General features: G+C 45.1%; 1 protein-coding gene across 32 annotated transcripts in view; it reads right to left on the bottom strand.

The window, feature by feature from the left end:
* KTN1 (kinectin 1) overlaps nucleotides 1-20730 on the bottom strand; it is a 484843-nt gene that overhangs the window by 257538 nt on the left and 206575 nt on the right. For 21 of the 32 annotated variants that reach the window (XM_085626790.1, XM_085626798.1, XM_085626810.1 and 18 more), the window contains exons 11-13: nucleotides 13425-13588; nucleotides 11064-11132; nucleotides 7506-7543 (exon numbers count right to left, since the gene is read on the bottom strand). In XM_085626790.1, coding sequence (XP_085482916.1) covers nucleotides 7506-7543; nucleotides 11064-11132; nucleotides 13425-13588 — 271 coding nt within the window. The remainder of the gene's footprint in view (nucleotides 1-7505; nucleotides 7544-11063; nucleotides 11133-13424; nucleotides 13589-20730) is intronic. The other 11 variants (XM_085626793.1, XM_085626805.1, XM_085626816.1 and 8 more) reach the window with 1 other exon arrangement.

Below are 20730 nucleotides of genomic sequence, written 5' to 3'. Positions count from 1 at the left end.
GGACGAGTGTCAGGGAGTGTTGTCGGAGTTTGCGGGCCACTAGCGGTATCAATGGCGCTGGGGGAAAAGCGTACGCAAATCTGCCGGACCAGTTCATCCATATCGCATTGCCCTGCGACTGCGGATGTGGGGATCTGGCGGCGAAACTTGGGCATTTTGCGTTTTCGCTTGTCGCGAATAGGTCTATCTCCGGATGACCCCACTGCTGAAAGTACGGTTGGAGTACTGATGGGTGTAACTCCCACTCGTGCATTTGGTGGCTGTGTCTGCTGAGCAGATCCGCCATCTGGTTGTCCTTGCCAGGGAGGTGTTCCGCCATGAGGAACATGTTCCTTTGAATGGCCCACTTCCACATGCTCTGAGCCAGATGAGACAACTGTGGAGAGTGTGTGCCTCCCTGTTTCTGTATGTAGTACATTGCGGTCATGTTGTCCGTCCGGATCAACACGACCTTGTTGCATAGATGTACTTTGAATGCCTTCATGGCTAGGAAGATTGCCATCAATTCCAGAAGGTTGATGTGCAACTTCTTTTGTTGTGTTGTCCATAGTCCTTGCACTGTGTAGTGGAGTACATGAGCTCCCCATCCCTGGAGAGACGCGTCCGCTGTCAGTACTATTTGTGGGACAGGCTCTTGGAACGGTCGGCCCTTGCAAAGGTTTTGTGGATTCCACCAATGCAGAGAGTTGTATGCCCGACCGCTCACCAACACTAGGTCCTTTAACTGTCCTTGAGCCTGATTCCACTGACGTGCTAGGCACTCCTGAAGTGGGCGCATATGTAATCTCGCGTGCGGGACTATGAAGATGCAGGAGGCCATCATGCCTATCAACTGCATGAACACTCGCGCTGGAAGTGAGTGATTGGGTTTGAATTTGGAGATCAGCAGTTGTATGCTGTTGATCCTCACTAAATTTGGCTGAGCTGTGGCCGCCAGAGTGTCTATAGTCGCACCTAGGTACTGTTGTACGTGTGCGGGCTGGAGATGGGACTTTGGATAATTCAGTGAGAATCCCAGACTGTGAAGAAGGTGAATGGTGCGGGACATGTGGCTTGCACATTGCTGGGCTGACTTCGCTTGAACGAGCCAGTCGTCTAGGTAGGGGTAGACGTGTATATGCTGCCTCCGTAGATGTGCTGCCACCGTAGCTAGGCACTTCGTGAAAACCCTGGGCGCTGTTGTCACGCCGAAGGGAAGGACTTTGAACTGATAGTGCTGCCCCTGAACAGTGAACCTGAGGTATTTTTTGTGTGAGGGGTGGATGGGTATGTGAAAGTACGCATCCTTGAGGTCCAGTGTGGCTAGGAAGTCTCCCTGCTTGAGAAGCGGAAGGACTTGCTGTAGAGTGAGCATATGAAAGTGCTCTGAAAGAATGTACTGGTTCAGGGGTCTCAGGTCCAATATAGGTCTGAGCGACCCGTCCTTTTTTGGAATTAAGAAGTAGAGGGAGTACACTCCCGCACCCTGCTCGTGGATGGGTACGACCTCTATAGCGCCTTTTAGAAGCATACTTTGCACTTCTTGCTGTAAGAGCGTTAAGTGCTCTGAGGACATAGGACGGCTTCTTGGTGGTATTGTGGGTGGAGTGGAGGTTAACTCCAGACAGTAACCGTATTTTATAATATCTTTGACCCACCTGTCCGTGGTGATGGAATTCCACGTGGACAGGAACCTTTGTAGCCTTCCCCCGACAGGTGTTATGTGGTCGGGAGGAAGGGAGAGGGCGTCACTGCTTGTTCTTGGGGGAGGACCTGGTGTTGCCGTAGCCGCGTCCTCTGCCCTTTGTGCTGGAGCCACGATATCCACCTCGGGTGTTTTTATCATAGGTGGTCTGTGTATTGCCTTTGTTATATGTTTGTTGTGACCCCTGTCCTCTACCTGCTCCCTTGTTTCCGGGGCGACGAAAGGAGCCGCTCCGAAAGGACTGAGTTTGTAGTGCGCCCATGGACTTTGCAGTGTCCGTATCCTTTTTTATCTTTTCGAGGGTGGTGTCAACCTCTGGCCCGAATAAATAGTCGGGGTTGACGGGCTGGTTCAGTATATTGTTTTGTACCTCAGGCTTGAATCCTGAGATCCGTAGCCAGGCATGTCGTCGCAACATGACGCTTGTGTTTATGGCTCTGGCAGCCGTGTCTGCAACATCTAGTGCGCATTTGATGGAAGCGTTCGTTAGTAGCTGTCCTTCTCTGATGAGCATTTCTGCGCCTTCCTTGAACTGGTCAGGGAGATGTTGGAATATTTGCTCAAGTGTGTCATAGTGCGCTCTATCATAGCGAGCAAGGAGCGCCTGAGTGTTGGCTATGCGCCATATGTTGGCAGCTTGGGCGGCAACTCGCTTGCCAGAGGTTTCTAACACCTTGGACTCTTTGTCCGGGGGAGGAGCGTCACCTGTTGTTTGCGAGTGTGCCCTCTTGCGTGCATTCGCTACGACGATGGAGTCGAGTGGTAATTGTCCTCTGATGTAAGTAGGATCCCCAGGTGCTGATCTGTATTTTTTATCAATCCTGGGGTTTATCACTCGTGCCCTGGTGGGTTCTTTGAAAATGTCCTTGGCTGATTTGAGGACCCCCTTCAACATTGGCAGAGTCTTTACATGTCTTTCTGAGGATGCAAAGGTGTCCATTAGAAAGTCATCTTCGATGGTATCAGAGTGAAGCTGCACCCCATGGTTATTGGCAGCACGTTCGATAAGAGCATTGAACGCCGCAGTATCCTCCGTAGGAGATGTCTTTGCCCCATAGAGTTGTGGATCCTGTGCATCGAGAGGTGCACTGGGGTCTGCAGGGTCGCCCCAAGTTTGATCAGGGTCCTGCTGGTCATCAGGGTCCGTGTCTACATGGTAGGGGACTTGGTCAGCCATGTAGTCCTCCAATGCGTCTGTATCGGAGCGTGTGGGGGAGAACCGGTGTGGATCCTGGTAGGATGAATGGAAGGGTTCATAAAGGAGAGGTTCCGATTCTGCAGGCAACTTCCTTTTTAGTGGGATCCTGAAAGGGTCCAATGGCGGCTCCGAAGTTATCCTTCGGTCCTGGAGAATCATCCTGCCAGTGCCGGCGTCGATGATACGTGCCGGAGACGTCTCAGCAGGTGTGACCGTAGGTTGGGTGACCCGTGTCCTGAGTTGGAACATTTTTGGGATTGTTGACGGAGGCAAGCCGAAGGTAATGTTGGTCGGCACCGAAGAGGCTGCGGGAGCTCCGACCGAACCGGAGCCCGACGTGTCCTGGAGGACAGGTGTGGTTTTGCTGCCTTGCGTCACACCAGGTCGTACTTGGGGCGCCTTCGAGGCTTTGGCACCGGCCAGGCTCGTAGAGGCGGCCGTAGATTTTTTCGGTGCCGGCGGGTCATCGAGTCGGGGTGAAGAGATCACCGTCGAAGTCTTCGATACCTGAGGCTTAGGTGTCGTCGAGGGAGCGATGTGAGACACAGCAGGCGGTACGGCCCTTGGTGTCGTCGGTGCCGGTAGCCGAGCAGGTTTGTCGGTGCCGATGGCTTTTTTCCGTTTGTCGACTCCAACGTCGCCCGCCTCAAGTTCGGCACCGAAGTCCCTCTTGGTGCGGTCGGTGCCGACGCGGTGCGCTGGCGTCGAAGGCCTCGATCCGACCAGCGCTACTTTCAGTTTCGGTTTCGGTGGAACCTGAGCAGCTTTCGGTTCCGGTTTTGTGATAGGGAAACCAGCCTGTTTATGTAGTAATGGCTGCCGCTGAACGTCCGAGGCCGGGCCCGAGGGCGGGGCCGAAGAACTGCGGGATGGGTCTCGGGTAAGGCCCGAAGGCGATCCCTCGACCGGAGCCATAGGCTGTGGCACTGGTGTTTGAACGGTTTGAACAGGTAGGCCTTGTTCATCATTGGAGCTACTTTCTTCGGCCCCGAAGGCCTCCTCGTCGTCTCCTACCTCGGTGTCGTCTTCACCTCTGTGGAAGAGTGACTCGTCTTCCTCGTCCGATCCGGGTTCATGTTCGGAAACGGGACTGGAGGGCAAGACTTCCAATTCCTCGACGTCTTCGGCCTCGCCGAAGATGTCTGTCGGGGCCGGTGCCGCGTGCTGCGCCTCGAGTCTCGCCGCTCGTCGATTCCGCAGAGTCTTCTTCGAGCGGAACCGGGCACAGGCCATGCATGTTGATTCGTCGTGGTCCGGCGAAAGGCATTTGTTGCACACCGGATGGACGTCGATGTGTGGGTACTTCGCATTGCATACCGGACACCTTTTGAATGGCGTCCTGGATTCCATCGTCGAAGTAGTCGATGGACAGGTAAATGCGAAAGCAGTCGGTGCTGAAAGTTAGTAAACTAACAAATTCTATCGAAACCCGATCGATAAACAGTACCGACGCGAACTAAAGGCCTTTTGGCCTCGAAAAAATATTTTCCTAACTTGAGCTAAGATAGCACATCCGAACCCAATGGCGGAAAAAAACAATCTGAGGATGGAGAGGATGCCCATGCGCACTGTAGTCCAGGGGAGGAGTCACCTATCCAAGGATACTTCGAAGTCTCTTCCAGGACAACAACGTGCAAACATCCGGACCCAACACTAGGCGGCGATCTATGCACAGATATGAATTCAGCAGCCCACATGCCTCGAACTTCATGATTATGGAGTTACTGAACCACTCCACGTTCCATTTTTCCTTCTAAAGGGAAGGGTGGAATGCACTAACATAGCTCCAGCATGGATGGAAAGAAGAACTAATTCAGGAGTAAACAAACAAGTTTTTAAAGGCAGAGTGAGTAAATATCAAGATCAACATGAACGACACAATGACGGGGCGATGAGATAGAGTAAGGGATTAAAGAGAGGAAATTGGGTAGAAGTAATTGGGTGGAGCCCCCCAAAAGGGCAGTTCGAAATGGTTGTGCCCTAAATAAGTGTGTGAGGCAAAAGGTAACATGATAGGCTTGTCGGACGGCTGATAGTGGAACGTAAGAAAAGTAACATCGTACGGTGAATTGGAAACTAAAATTTGGAAGAGTAAAAATAGTCCAGAAGCTCTGGCTGAGATGGACAGAAATTGGATGGCCCATACTCTGGTCAGGACAAAACACAAGAAAAGTGAAAAATACATTTGTACATAGTACATTTTTTTTCAAGGCATATTTCACATCAATTTTATTTTGCAATATTATTTAGTCATATTGTTTATCTACATCAAAGTCATTGTTGTGTTTCAACTGTGGAAAGGGGGTTGTGTTGCATAGTTACAGTTTCTGTATAGGTCAAATTACAAGGTTTCCGTCTCATGAATCTATGATGAGGTATGAGCGTTCTATGGAAGACCACTGTAGGAAGGAGAGCTATGCTTGCCTGGGGTTATGCTGTTGTACTGAAGCAAATTAAAGTACATATTTCTTCTATCTAGAATCTATATAAAAACAGGCTATTGAACATCTAAATGAAACATTCCTTATTGGAAAAGCGCAGGTTTAATAGGTTACTTTAGTTAATAAGCACAAAAGGTTACTAGAACTATCAAAAGCTGAAGGTATACAACCTATTAAAAGATCATTACGGTAGTCTGGTAAACCAAACGGGATTAGAAAGCAATCCAGGGTTGTTGTAGGTAGCAGTAACAACTACTGCCAGGCTGCATCTAAGCAACACCCATTCATTTGAGAATCCCTGACTTTTCCAACGATGCAATATTTTTGCTTGCATAGGATTTATCCACTCACCATGCCAAGTATTCATGGCCACTGCCGATTCCAAACTTTCCATAGAAACAAATTAAGAATGCACATATGCTCCTGACCTTATTAGGTGTGTGTGTGCGTGTATATACATATATATACATATATATATATATATATACATACACACACATATACATACACACACACATACACACCCGTACTAACACACACTTAGCATTCATAAAGCGAGACTGCTGATACCCTAAAGTAACTAACTTTAGATAGATTTCATGAAGTCTTTCTAAAATTACATCTAACAGTATAATGCAGTATCAAAATCATTACAAACATGTGGATTTAGGTACAAGTTTACTTGTAAGGTTACTAAGCAAAAAGCAAACTTCAGACTGCAACAACATCCCTTCTGAAAAGAATTTGTAAAGTTAACCAACAAACCCTCGATTTAACAAATTTGAAAAATAATTAAAAACATAGGCATCTTCAAAACGGACTCACAGCAGTCTGTAGAACTAGTCCATTTTATGATTTGTCACATAGCAGCCCCTACTATTAAAATTCTCCTGTCGAAAGGCAATTGCCAGAAACTTATTACAGTTAAAACCATTCAAGGCACTAAAGAGGGGCTCATTACTAGTTCCTGGGAAATCTTGATTCATTCTTCAACAGTTGCTATGATTCAAAAGAAGATTACGAGATAAATTTCTCTTCAGATCTAATGTGTGAAAGCAGGTATCTGGCTGAAATACCACGTAAAATTAGAAGTTTGCAGGTGAACTGGGACCAGAACTTCTAACCCCTCAGTAATCTCTAATTTCTGAGATGACCTTCAAAGACCCACTTGTAATCCTCTGTAATCCCGCCCCCGGATGTTTAATGTTCCTTTATCAGTAACTCACAGGAGGAGGTTTGAAGTTAACAGCAGTGATAACTGGGACATCATAAAGATAAAGAGGCCTTAAACTACCCAAATCATTACATAGTTAATCTGTCAAATCAGGCAGGGGTAATTGGCAGATTTAGGCCCCTTGTAACTTCTGGGGCAGATGGACACAATGAGTAGCTAAAGTAGCAGCAACCAGAGCTATATTGAGAATGATACAACTTAGCGAATCTATTAATTTGGAGTACTTGACACTCATTAAACCTTCATTCAATGTGCAATCAGACGAGGGCATTCAGAAGGCAATGCTTCATACATGATGTGGTGTTTATAGAAACGGAGAAAAGGTAATAAGTCGTCAACACAAGTAACAAGGTATTAGCCAGTACAACTAAAGTACAAGCAAACACCTATTTTCTTATAACAGATTCAAACAACACAGCACATCAAAAGGTTCATGGCCTTGGTAGCATGTAGAGCCAACGCATGTAGATACCCAGTAAGAGTGTTTCCAGGGTAAGTGTTTGGATTGCGGGCTTTGGAATGTTTGAGTGTTCATAACAACTACCAATCATTGTGACTGTCTCTTTGCCTAGGAAACTGTTATTTAAACTGGAGGAGAGTCACAGAACACATAGCAGGGATTTGCTCTTTCCTAATGACTATTCATTCCTGCAACATCACTGCATCCAATGACAAAAGGCAGCTGAATCAGAAGGGTAAAGGGTAGTCCAACACTAGCAATGTCAGAAAAAAAGATACAAAACAAATTAAACAGCTGTAGTAGTAGTAATAATAATAATAATGCAAATAATAACAACAACAGCACCAGGCAGCTTTTTCACTGACCAAATAGACTTCTGCAGAAGTGTCTAAGGATCTTTGCCTTTTTCTGAACGTCCATGCACATCAAACAAACAAATCGAAATAGTCTAAATTCCAGTCAAGCCTATATCAATTCAAATTACTTACGCTTTCTGTAATTCTTCAACCAGGACAGATGCTGAAGTCTATTAAAATAGAGAAAACAATAATTACCTTCAAATTAAAATTATATAGTCTAATATGCTTGTGTCTTTGATAAATTAACATTGGTGATATCCCTAAGGAGATAAGATTTGTTCAGGAAGGTAGAATACATTTTTTCAAATAAAAATATGAGCTTGGAAATGTATTTACAATTTATAGCAGAAATATGCTTGCAGAATGATAACAAAATGTATTACAATAAAAGGAGAGCCTGCCTAGTTATCTACTAGTAAGAAAAAGTTCCCTGCCACAGATTCAGCAATATTCTGTCTATTAGGTTATTTTATACATACAGAATAGTCAACCTCGAATCAGAGGAATTAAAGTGCGTGGCTGTAAAGTTACAAAGAAAAAAAAAAGTAGAGACATCCTCGATGTCCCTAGATTATGTTTCTATTTCTCCCTTTACTAGGCTGATGTAGAATTATGAATGTAGACAGGATAGCTGTGTTGGTGTTATTAATTGGTGTTATTAATAAGAGAGGACCAGAAACTACAAGTACAGTACTTGGTGAGTGAGTAGCTTTCTCTTATGCTGATCCGTAGTTTCCATAACTTACAATGCACAAGTATATTATCTGGAAAATGTAATTGGTTGGGTGGTGGTGGTGACGAGCACAGTGGAGGGTATCAGATAATAACCTAGGGAACTTTAAATACAACATCTAGAAAGATCGAGTTAGCAATATTATTGCTCAAAACTGTGCATGAGCTTAAACCAGGTGGCCGAAGTACAGTCTTAAGTGTGGGATGAATCCCAGGTCACTACCGGTCAGATCATTTTGCTAGGTACATACCTTTGATAAATCACCGATTCAAACACTCAATGAAAGAAGACTCAAATCTGCAAGCTACAACTCAGTGGGCAAGAGCAGCCTTATCTTATGGACATTACACATAAGTCTACTTGAACACTTCACTTTTGTTTGATCCAAATAAAATACCCAAAAGGTAACATCTGCAGGAATTAACGTGTTTGCCAAACATGCAGAAAGGAACATTCATAAAAGGACATGATTATCAGAACACAAAGGAGAATTAGCTGGGCTAGGACCTCCGGGACCAGGCGTGTACGGACAGCTATGTATGAGAGGGGTTGACTATCCCACATCTGTTGGCGCAATGACAGGTCCTCCTTAGCAACAAGAGAAAAAAGTTTGCATACACCCTAGAAATTCTAGGACATGCTGCAACCAGACCCTCTTGGATCACAATGCAAACATCAGAATTCTATTGCAAATGCATGCCGATAAAAAATCATGCATCATAGAGGCCTACATTCCGTCCATTCCAATATCTAGAACTTAATCCTAGAAAGCAGCATCTCAAAATACCCACTATTAAATTGCAATAAATCCTTCCAAAGTGATACTTTAACACAACCCTAGACGAAAGAAAACCTTTCACATACAGCAGTGTTGGTTTTGCTAGCTGGTGAGAGATGCCAATGTCAATGTCGATATCCTATACTTATGCACATGTGACAATGTAAAGGGTAAACCAGGGGACCTACTACAAAAGTTGATTTCCACACAACAACCCAGAGTCATTATCAGCATAGACTTTAGGATTTTCCTTAGCCATACCTTCATTGAATATTGCAAAGTCCTATTAGTAGTGGTTGGCACATTTTGGCAACTACCCATGTTTCCCCATTAACATCTGTTCCCCCACCACTACAGAACTAGTCTCTTTTTATGTGTGTGAAATAGTATGTTTATAAATGTTTCCTACGGGTATTGCTGGCTTGGGTTCCAGGTTTACCCTACCAATTTAAGCCATCCTGAACAAGCATCAGAGAGTTCACACTTACAGCTACAGGCAAAGACTTAAATAACTAATCAACTCTATAAAAGTATTCATACCCCAGAAGTTCATATACTATAGACTTATTCAAAACTTGCCAATTGACGCACAAATAGTATTTCCTCCAGGAGAATATTAGGAAGGGCCTCAAATATTTTATAGCCTCATAGATATTAAAGACAGTGCTAGGTTGATTTCGTCTGCCTGAAGGCTGGGTCTCACTTTCTATACAGGGTTGCAGGATCCCACGTTACAGTCCTGACAAAGCCTTGTGGTTGGTCACTATCCTAAAGGTATACCTTGTGGATGCTTTCACTTTTCCTGAACGTGTGCACTTCCAGTTTTGGACCACTTAACATCTAACTCTACTTTGCAACTAGTATTTTTTCATGGGCAAAATGTAGGGACACACTGGAAAATGGATTAAATAATTACATCCTGTTAACAATACACTACTGCATATAAACTGGACAGAGAAGCTATTTTGGATATTAAAAATACTTTTAAAGAGAGAGTTAAAATTGACGGTAACATGTCTACAGTTACTTTGGAAATTTAAGTCAAATCACGAACCAAAATGGAAAGAGTATCCCTAAAGCTTGCAAGGACTAACATTAAGTGCCGTGAATTGTAAGCGGAAAAGGGCCCATGTATCAGGGAAAAGATTACCACCCTCAAGACCATAAATAAATCATCCCTACATCTAGTAGGAACGCTACCATGAAGCCAAAACGAGCTCTGAGAATCAGAGTTTGAGTTACAAGCAGCAATAGTGAAACACCAGAAGGCTGAATTACTACAAAATAAACTCCGCTGCCAAGACCACTCATATACTGACAAGGTGATTGACATTTGTGACATCTATACCTAGCTGCACAGTTTATAATATTTCTTCTGGGGAAGGTTGCCTAATGCGTTCCAGTGAACGGCTTCAGAATATTTGTGTAAACGCTAGCATCATCTAGAGTGGATGATGGAATCTGGCTTATGCCATAAAGGTGATTCTTTACCTACAATTAAGTATTATTGGATCCTCCACTTTTCACCTTATTTCTCATTAAGAGACTGCCTCTATCTTATAGATTTCAGGACAAAAGTGGATATTACAGTGCACCCTTAAAAATGACAGTGTCCCTCTAGCACCAATAAGGTTAATAGACTTTACCGGTTTCAACAATACCTTTGATTATCACATAGGATCACCCTTTGGCTGCAATTACCAGACATGCTTTGATCCTTTAATGACTGATGAACCCTAGTAACTGTGGATAGCCACAAATCTCGTAGACACATTTCAGGACTGGTATTTAAAAGGTGCGGGCTTCTTTGGTGCAGCATCTATATGTCCCTGGTAGGTTGGTCAGGACTAGATCAAAATTTTGGGTTGAATCCTGCTTTATCACTGCGCTACAGGTGTGTATGCGGCAAGGACTGTATCTCTGGTGTTGATGGCTAGATGGCTAATAAGCTGCTATGTGGTTGGGGGTTATTGCTATTGACTCACTCCCTTCTTTCAGCCCTATCCACTTAATGGCCTTCCCACTTTACAAAAAAAGTAAATAAACACAAAAGTGAAACTGGAAGTATAAAAGGCGGAAGAAACAAAACAACTACAATACATTCAGAAACAAAAATCTCTATAGGTAATTTAGTTTGCAGATTTTTGAGATTTAACCATTTACACCAGCGCTGTACCTGGGCTGCCATTTGTGCATGAAACTTCTGAATCTGAGTTTGCAGGGCGTCATTCTGTTCCATCAGCTCCTTGAGCGTAGAAAAAAACAATATGAAAGAGAAAACATGAGAAAAACATCAAAATGAGTACCTGCAAACATATCGACTTACAGCATAGACATGAAATGCAATTGCATGATAACAATAAAAACAGTCACAAAATCATACATGGTGCATACCAAAGTGGTATATGATGTGGAGGAGTTCCATTGGAGCAAGGTACATTATTACCTGCACAGTTCCTAGAAACATTTAGTCATAGGCCACATTCTGTTCCCAAGCCTTGTAATTTCTTCACCTAATGACATACCTGGAATCTGTGTCTCACAAACATTGCTTGCTAGACTTTTTTCTACTTTATGCCCCTCAAATGTTTTGTGTCACTGACTACTCCGAGTTACATTTACATGTTTTAGTTCTCATTTACAAATCTAGTAATAATCTAGTCATGCTCATCGGACACACAGCGTGAATCTCACTCATTCTCTTAGCCGAGCCGCAGCCCATAGAAAAGCCGCCTGCCATAAAAACCAACTGAAGGTCTGACATCTGCAACAGTTCCAGGAGGGGGGCAATACGTTTTGACTGAATAAACCGAAACTCAGCGGAGAAGCAGGCTTCTTCGTAACAGAGAAAGTCATCCAGAAAATGTAAAATCACTAGTATGGTGAAAAATAATGAGCGGGAAGCAAAGCTATTTATCAGTATTGCTGGCCTCCAAGTAGGTTTTTAGTAAACTGGGAAGAGATAGAAGGTTTATGGACTGAGAAAAACAAGCATTTGCAATGCAATAGGTCTCGTAATTTGTTAAAGTAAGAGCTGTTGGCGTTGAAAACATATGTTTTTAACTTTTTGATGTTTTATTTGCATTGGAGTTATATTTGCATAGCACTATTGCCAATGGTATAAAAAAATCAAAAGTAAAAAACATTGTCATTTTCAACGCCATCAGCTCTAACTTAAACACATGCGAGACCTATTGCATTGTAAATGCAATCGGTCTTGCATTTGCTGGAGTTAAAAGTTATTGGCATTATAAATGCCAATGTTTTTTTACCCAGCCATGTTGCAGGGTGCTGTACCATTTGTGGCCAAAAGAGGTCACATGGGACCTCTTTTGGCCGCATATAGTGCTGCATCCTGCAAAGCTAGAGTTATTAGCATTATAAATGGCAATGTTTTTTACCTAGTCATGTTGCAGGGTGCAGTACCATTTGTGACCAAAAGATGTTCAATGGGACTGGAATAACCAGTGGAGTTCTGAAAACAGAACATGAATCAATTAATATTTTTTTTTAAAAACCATAATCATTCTTCCTTCCAAGGGCTTGCAGAAGGCTTGAATCCAAGGCCTAAATCAAGGAGTCTTGAGCAGATGAGGGAAATATTGGTATTTGCCTTGGGTCATGTCAAGAGCTGACCTAATTGCTTTGCTGTAGGCAAATGTACCCTTTTCATAGAAACAGAGAGGCTCCTATCTCTTAGTCTCTCAACTCAGAGGCCTTAGATAAAACTTGAAATTAAGGATGCACATTACACATTTACGGCCTTGAACAGCTGTGGTAAAAAATGCAAACATGATGCAGGGCAGTCCAATCACCGTTACTTTGAGGCTATGGTATAACCAAAACAAAAGATGAAATTCAGCCGCAATACAGAAACTTTATAATACTACAAATTGAGGCAAAAACGGTATATGCTATGAACTGAAAAGGAGACCCAAAAGAGACAACTCTGTCTAGGAAGCCTCTTGTGACAGCAGACCAATGTGATCAATGATGGTAATCAAGAATGATATTAATTGATTAAAGGGTCTTAAAGCAATTCAGTCCCAAACTTTGGCATATCCTTGTGCATTAAAAGGAGGCCAATGGCATTCTTTGTGTGCAGATCCAGTATCATTCTTCCAATGTCAGGGATATTCTACAAAACATTTGTATGCAATGTTGAATCATTTTCAACAGATAGAGTATCAAATTTCCAAATTACTCACTCACTGAAAAGAAAACATAAAAATCCTTGAGGACAATTAAGGTATTCCAAACTGCAGGGTCTTCAGACCTCAAAATACTATTGGCCCGCTGGGAAAGGCTTCTCTCTTGACGCAAAGAAATAATTTTTTAGTCCAAATACAGCACTGGTCCTTACTGGTCAGATCCTCCCTCTGACCCAACAAGTGAACTCTACTGAGATCAAAAATCGAACAACTGGCTATTCAGTTTCTGATGCAATAATGTTTTGTTACACCGTTGTGCTCTGAAGTACATGGTAGGTGATTTACATGAAGTAATAGAAAATAGTGTCAAATATTAAGGGCAGTACCTGCACCTGGATTTGGATTGCATTGTCTGTGACCCTGCTTTTTTCAGATTCCATTAACTGCATCAATTTCTGCTCCAGCTGCTGCTTGGACACCATTGTATCAGTAAGCTTACTGTGCAGGCTCTGAACTTCATTTTCTTTGGCTATCAGCGTGCTCTGTATGTCTAGAGAAAAAAAAAATCAATATTAGCAAGAGGAAAAACAATTTAGACAAAAAGAATTGTGATTTCATTCAAGTGATATAATCATGGTTTAACACAAAATCAATGCTACTGTCACTTCATTCAAGACAGCAGCAATTATTATGGAATACTAGTTTATAAATTATTAATTAACTGAGAAAACCTTAAATGATACCCTCCATCTTGCATGATTTTCTACCCCGTATAACGATCAACCTTAAAATGCATTGTTTTATGACTACTTTGCCCACCCTTCTTTCTCGACAGATTTTCAGCCTGTAAAATCAGCCTCCGGTGAAAAGACACAATAGAGCTCGCTACTGGCACAGTTTCACATAGCTCTTGGTTGGACGACCTAACCTGGTGACACAAAGCGACTGGCCAGGTGTAACCCATTATCCAAATAATTTCCCTATGGCTGACAGCGAATGGGAAACCAAGCTTGGCTGGGTTTGAGTCCTTAACCAGCATGTAAATGACAATTAATAAAATTAGAAAGGCATGCTGTTCTTAAGAAGGCCAAATGCTATAATGTCCTTCTGCAGGAGCCTCACCTAATGGGCAATAAGGAATATGCTACTTACCAGTATGCATCTGTTCTTGGCATGTAGAGCTGCAGATCTACACACTTTTGCATAGATCGCCTTCTGGTGTTGGGCCTGGATGTTTGCAGTTTGTTTTTCCTCTTGGAAAGTCTTTGGAAGTCACAAGGTCGGTGACTCCTCCTTTGGATTGTATTGCGCATGGGCTTCGGCTCCATCCTCAGATTGTTTTTCGCCAGCAGGGAAAGATGGAGCGTAGTAACAGCAGTGAAGAAACCCATGTGTGTTGTATCTAAATAAGATAGACTGGAACAGATACAGGTAGCCGGGGAGGCGGGTGGGCGTGTGTAGATCTGCAGCTCTATATGCCAAGAACAGATGCATACTGGTAAGTAGCATATTCCGTTCGAGGCATATGAGCTGCAGATTACACACTTTTGCATAGACTATATAGCAGTTCCCAACCTTAGCGGCGACCACCGGTATCTGTTGCAGTAGTTTGAAATAGTGTTTTTAGTACAGCCTGGCCCACACTAGCTTGTTGCTTGGTTTGCACATCTACACAATAGTGTTTAGTGAAAGTGTGCGGTGTTGACCATGTAGCTGCTTTGCAGATATCATCTAGTGGGATGTTCCCTAGAAAAGCCATGGAAGCCCCTATCTTCCGTGTAGAATTGTCAAGTCAAGTCAGAGAATTTATATAGCGCACTACCTACCCAGAGGGTCTCAAGGCGCTTAGAAAGGGGAGGAGGATTACTTGTCAAATATCCACGTTTTAAGTTGCTTTCTGAATGCTAGGTGGTTCTGGGTGAGGCGAAGGTAAGCGGGGAGTGAGTTCCATGTTTTAGCAGCCAGGTATGAGAAGGATCTGCCTCCCATGGTGGTCTTGTTGATGCGAGGTACAGTGGCGAGGGCTTGGCTGGAAGAACGTAGATGCTAGGTGGTTCTGGGTGAGGCGAAGGTAAGCGGGGAGTGAGTTCCATGTTTTAGCAGCCAGGTATGAGAAGGATCTGCCTCCCATGGTGGTCTTGTTGATGCGAGGTACAGTGGCGAGGGCAGCAAATCTGGATGCATTTTACAATCCACCTAGCTATCCCTGATTTTGAGATGGGGTTGCCCTTGTGTGGTGGAGAGAAAGAGACAAACAGTTGTTTGGTCTTTCTGAAAGGTTGTGTTCTTTGGACATAGTAAAGTAAGGCTCGTTTGACATCTAGCGTGTGGAGAGCCCTTTCTGCAACGGTCTGAGGTTGCGAGAAAAATACTAGTAATTCTACAGATTGGTTTAGGTGAAAAGGGGAAATGACTTTAGGTAGGAATTTTGGGTTGGTACGGAGAACAACCTTGTTCTGGTGCATTTTTAGACAAGGTTCTTGTATGGTAAGTGCTTGTATCTCACTGACCCTTCTAAGGGAAGTGATGGCTTCAAGGAAAGCTGTTTTCCATGTGAGGAATTGCAGTTCGCATTTATGCAAAGGTTCGAAGGGAGGCCCCATCAGCCTTGTGAGAACGATATTTAAGTTCCACACAGGTGAGGGTGGTACTCTGGGGGGAATTATTCTTTTGAGGCCTTCCATGAAGGCTTTAATGGCAGGTACTCTGAAAAGTGATAGGTCCTGCCTGCTGCGAGGTGTAGCCGAATGGAGGTATAGGCTAGATTACACCTTTGTAGGTGGAGTAAGTAGCATATGATGTGCTGTATAGACACGTCTAGAGGATTGATTGTGTTATGGCAATAAACAACAAATCTTTTCCACTTGGCAGCGTAGCAGGCTCTAGTGGTAGGGCGTCTAGCTTCTCTGATGACGTTCATACAGTCAGGGGGAAGGTTTAGGTACCCGAATTCTAGGATTTCAGGAGCCAGATCGCAAGGTTGAGCTGAGCTGGGTCCGGGTGCCTGATCTCTCCATGGTTCTGGGTTAGGAGGCATGGTGAGAGGTGTAGCTTTTGGTGTGGTACTACCGAGAGCTCCAGCAGCGTGGTGTACCACGGTTGTCTGGCCCACGTTGGAGCCACTAGGATTAGTGTGAGGGAGTGCTGTTGTAGCTTTCGCACCACTAATGGAATGAGTGGGAGAGGCAGAAAAGCGTACGCAAATTTGCCTGACCAGTTCATCCATATCGCATTTCCTTTGGACAATGGGTGTGGGTATCTGGCGGCGAAGCTTGGGCATTTTGTGTTTTCGTGGGTGGCGAAGAGGTCTATCTGTGGATGCCCCCACATTTGAAAGAACGGATGAAGAACCTGTGGGTGAAGTTCCCACTCGTGGATCTGTTGTGTCTGTCTGCTGAGCAGATCTGCCACTGTGTTTTGGACTCCTGGGACATGTTGAGCTAGGAGAAAGATTTTGTGGGGAATTGCCCATCTCCATATGCTTTGTGCTAATTGAGAGAGCTGTGGAGAGTGTGTGCCGCCTTGTTTTTGAATATAGTACATGGCCGTCATGTGGTCTGTGAGAATGAGGACTGCTTTGCATGAAATCCGTGGTTGAAAGGATTTCAGGGCTAGAAAGATTGCTAGTAACTCCAGATGGTTGATATGAAGTAACTTTTGTTGAGGCGTCCATGTGCCCTGCACTGTGAGGTGTAATAGATGAGCTCCCCAGCCGGAGAGCGATGCGTCCGTTGTTAGTATTATTTGGGGAACCGGGTCCAGGAACGGTCGACCTTTGGAAAGGTTTGTGGTGTTCCACCACTGCAGAGAGCGATGGGTGCGACCGTCTACCAACACCAGATCTGTCAGTTGCCCCTGGGCCTGGTTCCATTGGCGCGCTAAGTACTCTTGGAGAGGACGCATCTGGAGTCTTGCGTGAGGCACTATGAAAATGCAAGAGGCCATCATCTCTATCAGTTGCATAAACACTCGTGCTGGAAGGGAGTGTTGAAGTACGAATTTTTGTCGCAAAGCCTGAATGCTTGCAATCCTGGCCGGATTGGGGTAGGCTATTGCTTTTGAGGTGTCTATGGTGGCACCGAGGTATTGTTTTATGTGGGATGGTGTTAGCTGGGACTTTTGGTGGCTCACCGTGAAGCCTAGTTGGTGAAGTAGTTGGATTGTGGTAGCGGTGTGGTGTACACATTGGTTGTAGGAAGTGGCTTTTATCAGCCAATCGTCCAAGTATGGGAAGACGTGAATGTGCTGTCTTCTGAGGTGTCCCGCCACCACCGCTAGGCACTTGGTGAATACCCGTGGTGCTGTTGTGACTCCGAACGGGAGCACTTTTAATTGGTAGTGTTGTCCGTCCACTACAAATCTGAGGTACTTTCTGTGAGCATGGTGTACTGGAATGTGGAAGTATGCGTCTTTCAAGTCCAGTGTGGTGAGAAAGTCGTTCTGGGAGAGTAGAGGAAGTACCTGCTGAAGCGTTACCATGTGAAAATGGTTTGAGTGTATGTATGTGTTTAGGGGCCGAAGATGTAGAATAGGCCGTAGAGTCTCGTCCCTTTTTGGTATTAGAAAATATAGGGAGTAAACCCCCATATTTTGTTGATTGGCAGGAATGTGTTCTATTGCCTGTTTTTTGTAGGAGGGAGATTACCTCTTGCTTTAGCAATGTGGAATGTTCTTGTGACATTGGGCGTTGCCTGGGTGGAATGTTTGGGGGGGTAGATGTTAATTCCAGGCAGTATCCTGACCGAATTATTTGGGTCACCCATTTGTCTGAGGTGATGGTCTCCCAGACATGATGGAAATTTGTGAGTCTGCCACCGACCGGAGTGGAATGGTCTGGAGGGAGCGGGAGGAAGTCATTGGGTAGGCGGTGTGGCAGAGCGGGCGGTATTTGTTTTGCCTCTGCCTTTATTATTGTTGCCCCTATAGCCGCCTCTTTGATAACCCCTTGTGAAGGTGGACTGAGTAGGGGATTTGTAGGAAGTGGATGCGTTATCTGAGGAGTAGCCTCTAGATGTACTTTGAAAGGAAGAGCGGCGAAAGGAGCGCCTAGGAGGGTGGGACTGCAGGGCTCCCATGGACTTCGCCGTATCCGTGTCCTTTTTCATTTTTTTCCTGGGCCTCATCTACCTTTGGGCCAAATAGGTGTTCCTGGTCAAAGGGGTGATAAAGGATGGAGGCTTGTACCTCTGGTTTAAACCCTGATATTCTTAGCCAGGCATGGCGATGGAGGAGGACGCTAGTATTAATGGCCCTGGAGGCTGTGTCTGCTGCATCTAAGGCACAGCGTATAGAGGTGTTAGTTATTGTCTTACCCTCTTGGATTAATTCATTGGCCCTATTTTTATATTTTTCAGGGAGGTGGTGCATTATGGTTTCTAATTCATCATAATGTGCCCTATCATATCTGGCCAATAGCGCTTGGGTGTTGGCGATACGCCATATATTGGCTGCCTGTGACACAGTGCGCTTTCCTGATGCGTCCAGTAGCTTTGACTCTTTGTCAGGTGGTGGTGCTTCGCCTGACGCCTGAGAATTTGTTCTTTTTCGTGCCGTGGAAACCACTAGGGAATCTAGTGACGCTGGCCCTTTGATGTAGGAGGGATCTGTGGGGGCAGCTTTGTATTTTGTGTCTATGCGTGGGTTAATGACCCTGGCCCTAACTGGGTCTTTAAAAACCTCTGGCGCATGCTTTAACACCCCTTTAAGCATAGGTAATATGGAGGTAGACCTATGTGTGGTTTCAAATGTGTCGAGGAGGAAATCCTCCTCCACGGGGTCAGTGTGCAAGTCTACCCCATGATAGTGTGCCGCCCTTTGAAGTAGGTGGTGGAACCCTAATGAGTCTTCCGGTGGAGATGGCCTGGAAGGGTAAAGGTCATCTTGTGGGACGTCGGGGATATCTGGGTTATTGTAGTCGTCCCATGGGTCTGGGGATCCTGTAGGGGTGGGGTCTTGGGGCACATACCCTATATCCTGATATGGGTCCCCCTGATCATCATCGTCTGGAGACGGAGTCGGAGAGCGATGAGGTGGGGGTGGAGAGGGCGGAGGGGGTGGGGGTGGAGAGGGCGGAGGGGGTGGGGGTGGAGGGGGTAGAGGAGGTGGGGAAGGTATTCTGAAAGGAGAGGTAGCAGAGTCCTTCCTCTTTGGAAGTGGAGGCAGACTTTTGCAAGGGATCTGGTGTAAATAGTTCCTGTGAAAGTGTTTGGTCCGTCGGCGTCGAAGACTTCGGGGCCGATGTCTTTTTAGGCGTTTCCATGCCAGTGTGCTTAACACCGGGTTTGGGAACCTCTGATTTTTTGGTCGGCGCCGAGATCGGCTTCGGCTTTGAAGTGTCGGTGCCGAGGGCCTTATGGGGTTTGGTCGGTACAGAAGGTGGCGTTGGTACGGAAGAGCTGGGTTTCGACCCCAAGGGCTTCGGTGCGGAGCTCGGTGTCGAGGTAGAGGTCGGATTCGTCGGCCTCGGAAGCACTGACGAGGTCATCTTCGGTGCGCTGCTGCCCCGGATCTTCGATGTCGTCTCCGAAGATATCAACTGGAATGGAGGTCGAGGAGTGTGCCATGTTCCTTCTGACTCTTCGGTCTCGAATAGTCTTTTTTGATCGGAAAGACTTACAGGCCGGACAGTCTCGAGATTCGTGTTCAGGGGAGAGGCAGAGGTTGCATACCTCATGAAGATCGGTGTGGAGGAATTTGGACCCACATCGAGGGCACTTCTTGAAGGGAGTTCTTTCCATCAGCCGGGACCGGAGCTTGGGTAGGCCCGAAGGCCGCTGTCGACAACTGGAACCGAAGGTTGGCTGATGAGAAAGTGCGTTGATTGAGGAGATCGCGTTCGAAAACAATACCGCGATTTGGGGTGAGGATTACGCGTCGATCATCGAACTGGAACTGTTCGGAACCGGTGCGCGAAGGTTACATCCGAGCCCGATGGCGGAAAAAAACAATCTGAGGATGGAGCCGAAGCCCATGCGCAATACGATCCAAAGGAGGAGTCACCGACCTCGTGTCTTCCAAAGACTTTCCAAGAGGAAAAACAAACTGCAAACATCCGGGCCCAACACCAGATGGCGATCTATGCAAAAGTGTGTAATCTGCAGCTCATATGCCTCGAACATGCTCTTTCTGTCACGATACGGTTCATACCAGGTGTTTCATGTGAGGTTTACCAGAAGGCAAAGAGGAACTATGTACACTTTCACTTAACATGTACCTGCCAGGACATCATGGGGAGAGAAGTGGTTGCCTCTGGAACGCTACATTAAAAACCCTATCACTGATATATGCTTTCCCTGCAAAGCGCACACACTCGCAGCAGTAACAAGCCTTCCTCTGTGATTTGGCTTTATTAGCACTGAGGGAGATGTAGCATCTTAGAAATTTGCAAGCAGTAGGTGAGACACTCTTCTGTCAATCTCATGCGATAATCTGGGTGAAGCACCTCTCAAATGACTGGTAATATGGCAGTCCTTGTATACTAAATCTATGACATTCCGGAACGCCAAAGGTTCATACACCAAATGAAGAACGCATAGGAAACTTATCAGAGTTTCCTCTTTACTGGATGGCCGGCAGCACACATAATGAATAGATGACTCGACTGTACAGGTTTAACATGACCTGCTATGGAGCAGCATTTTTTTCTAATTTAATTGTACAACAATCAATTTAGACTACCATATTGATTCCTGA

The sequence above is a fragment of the Triturus cristatus genome, chromosome 9, assembly GCF_964204655.1.
Source record: "Triturus cristatus chromosome 9, aTriCri1.1, whole genome shotgun sequence".
Lineage (NCBI taxonomy): Eukaryota > Metazoa > Chordata > Amphibia > Caudata > Salamandridae > Triturus > Triturus cristatus.
The sequence above is the reverse complement of the archived record's forward strand: the minus strand, read 5'-3'. Positions and strand labels throughout refer to the sequence as shown.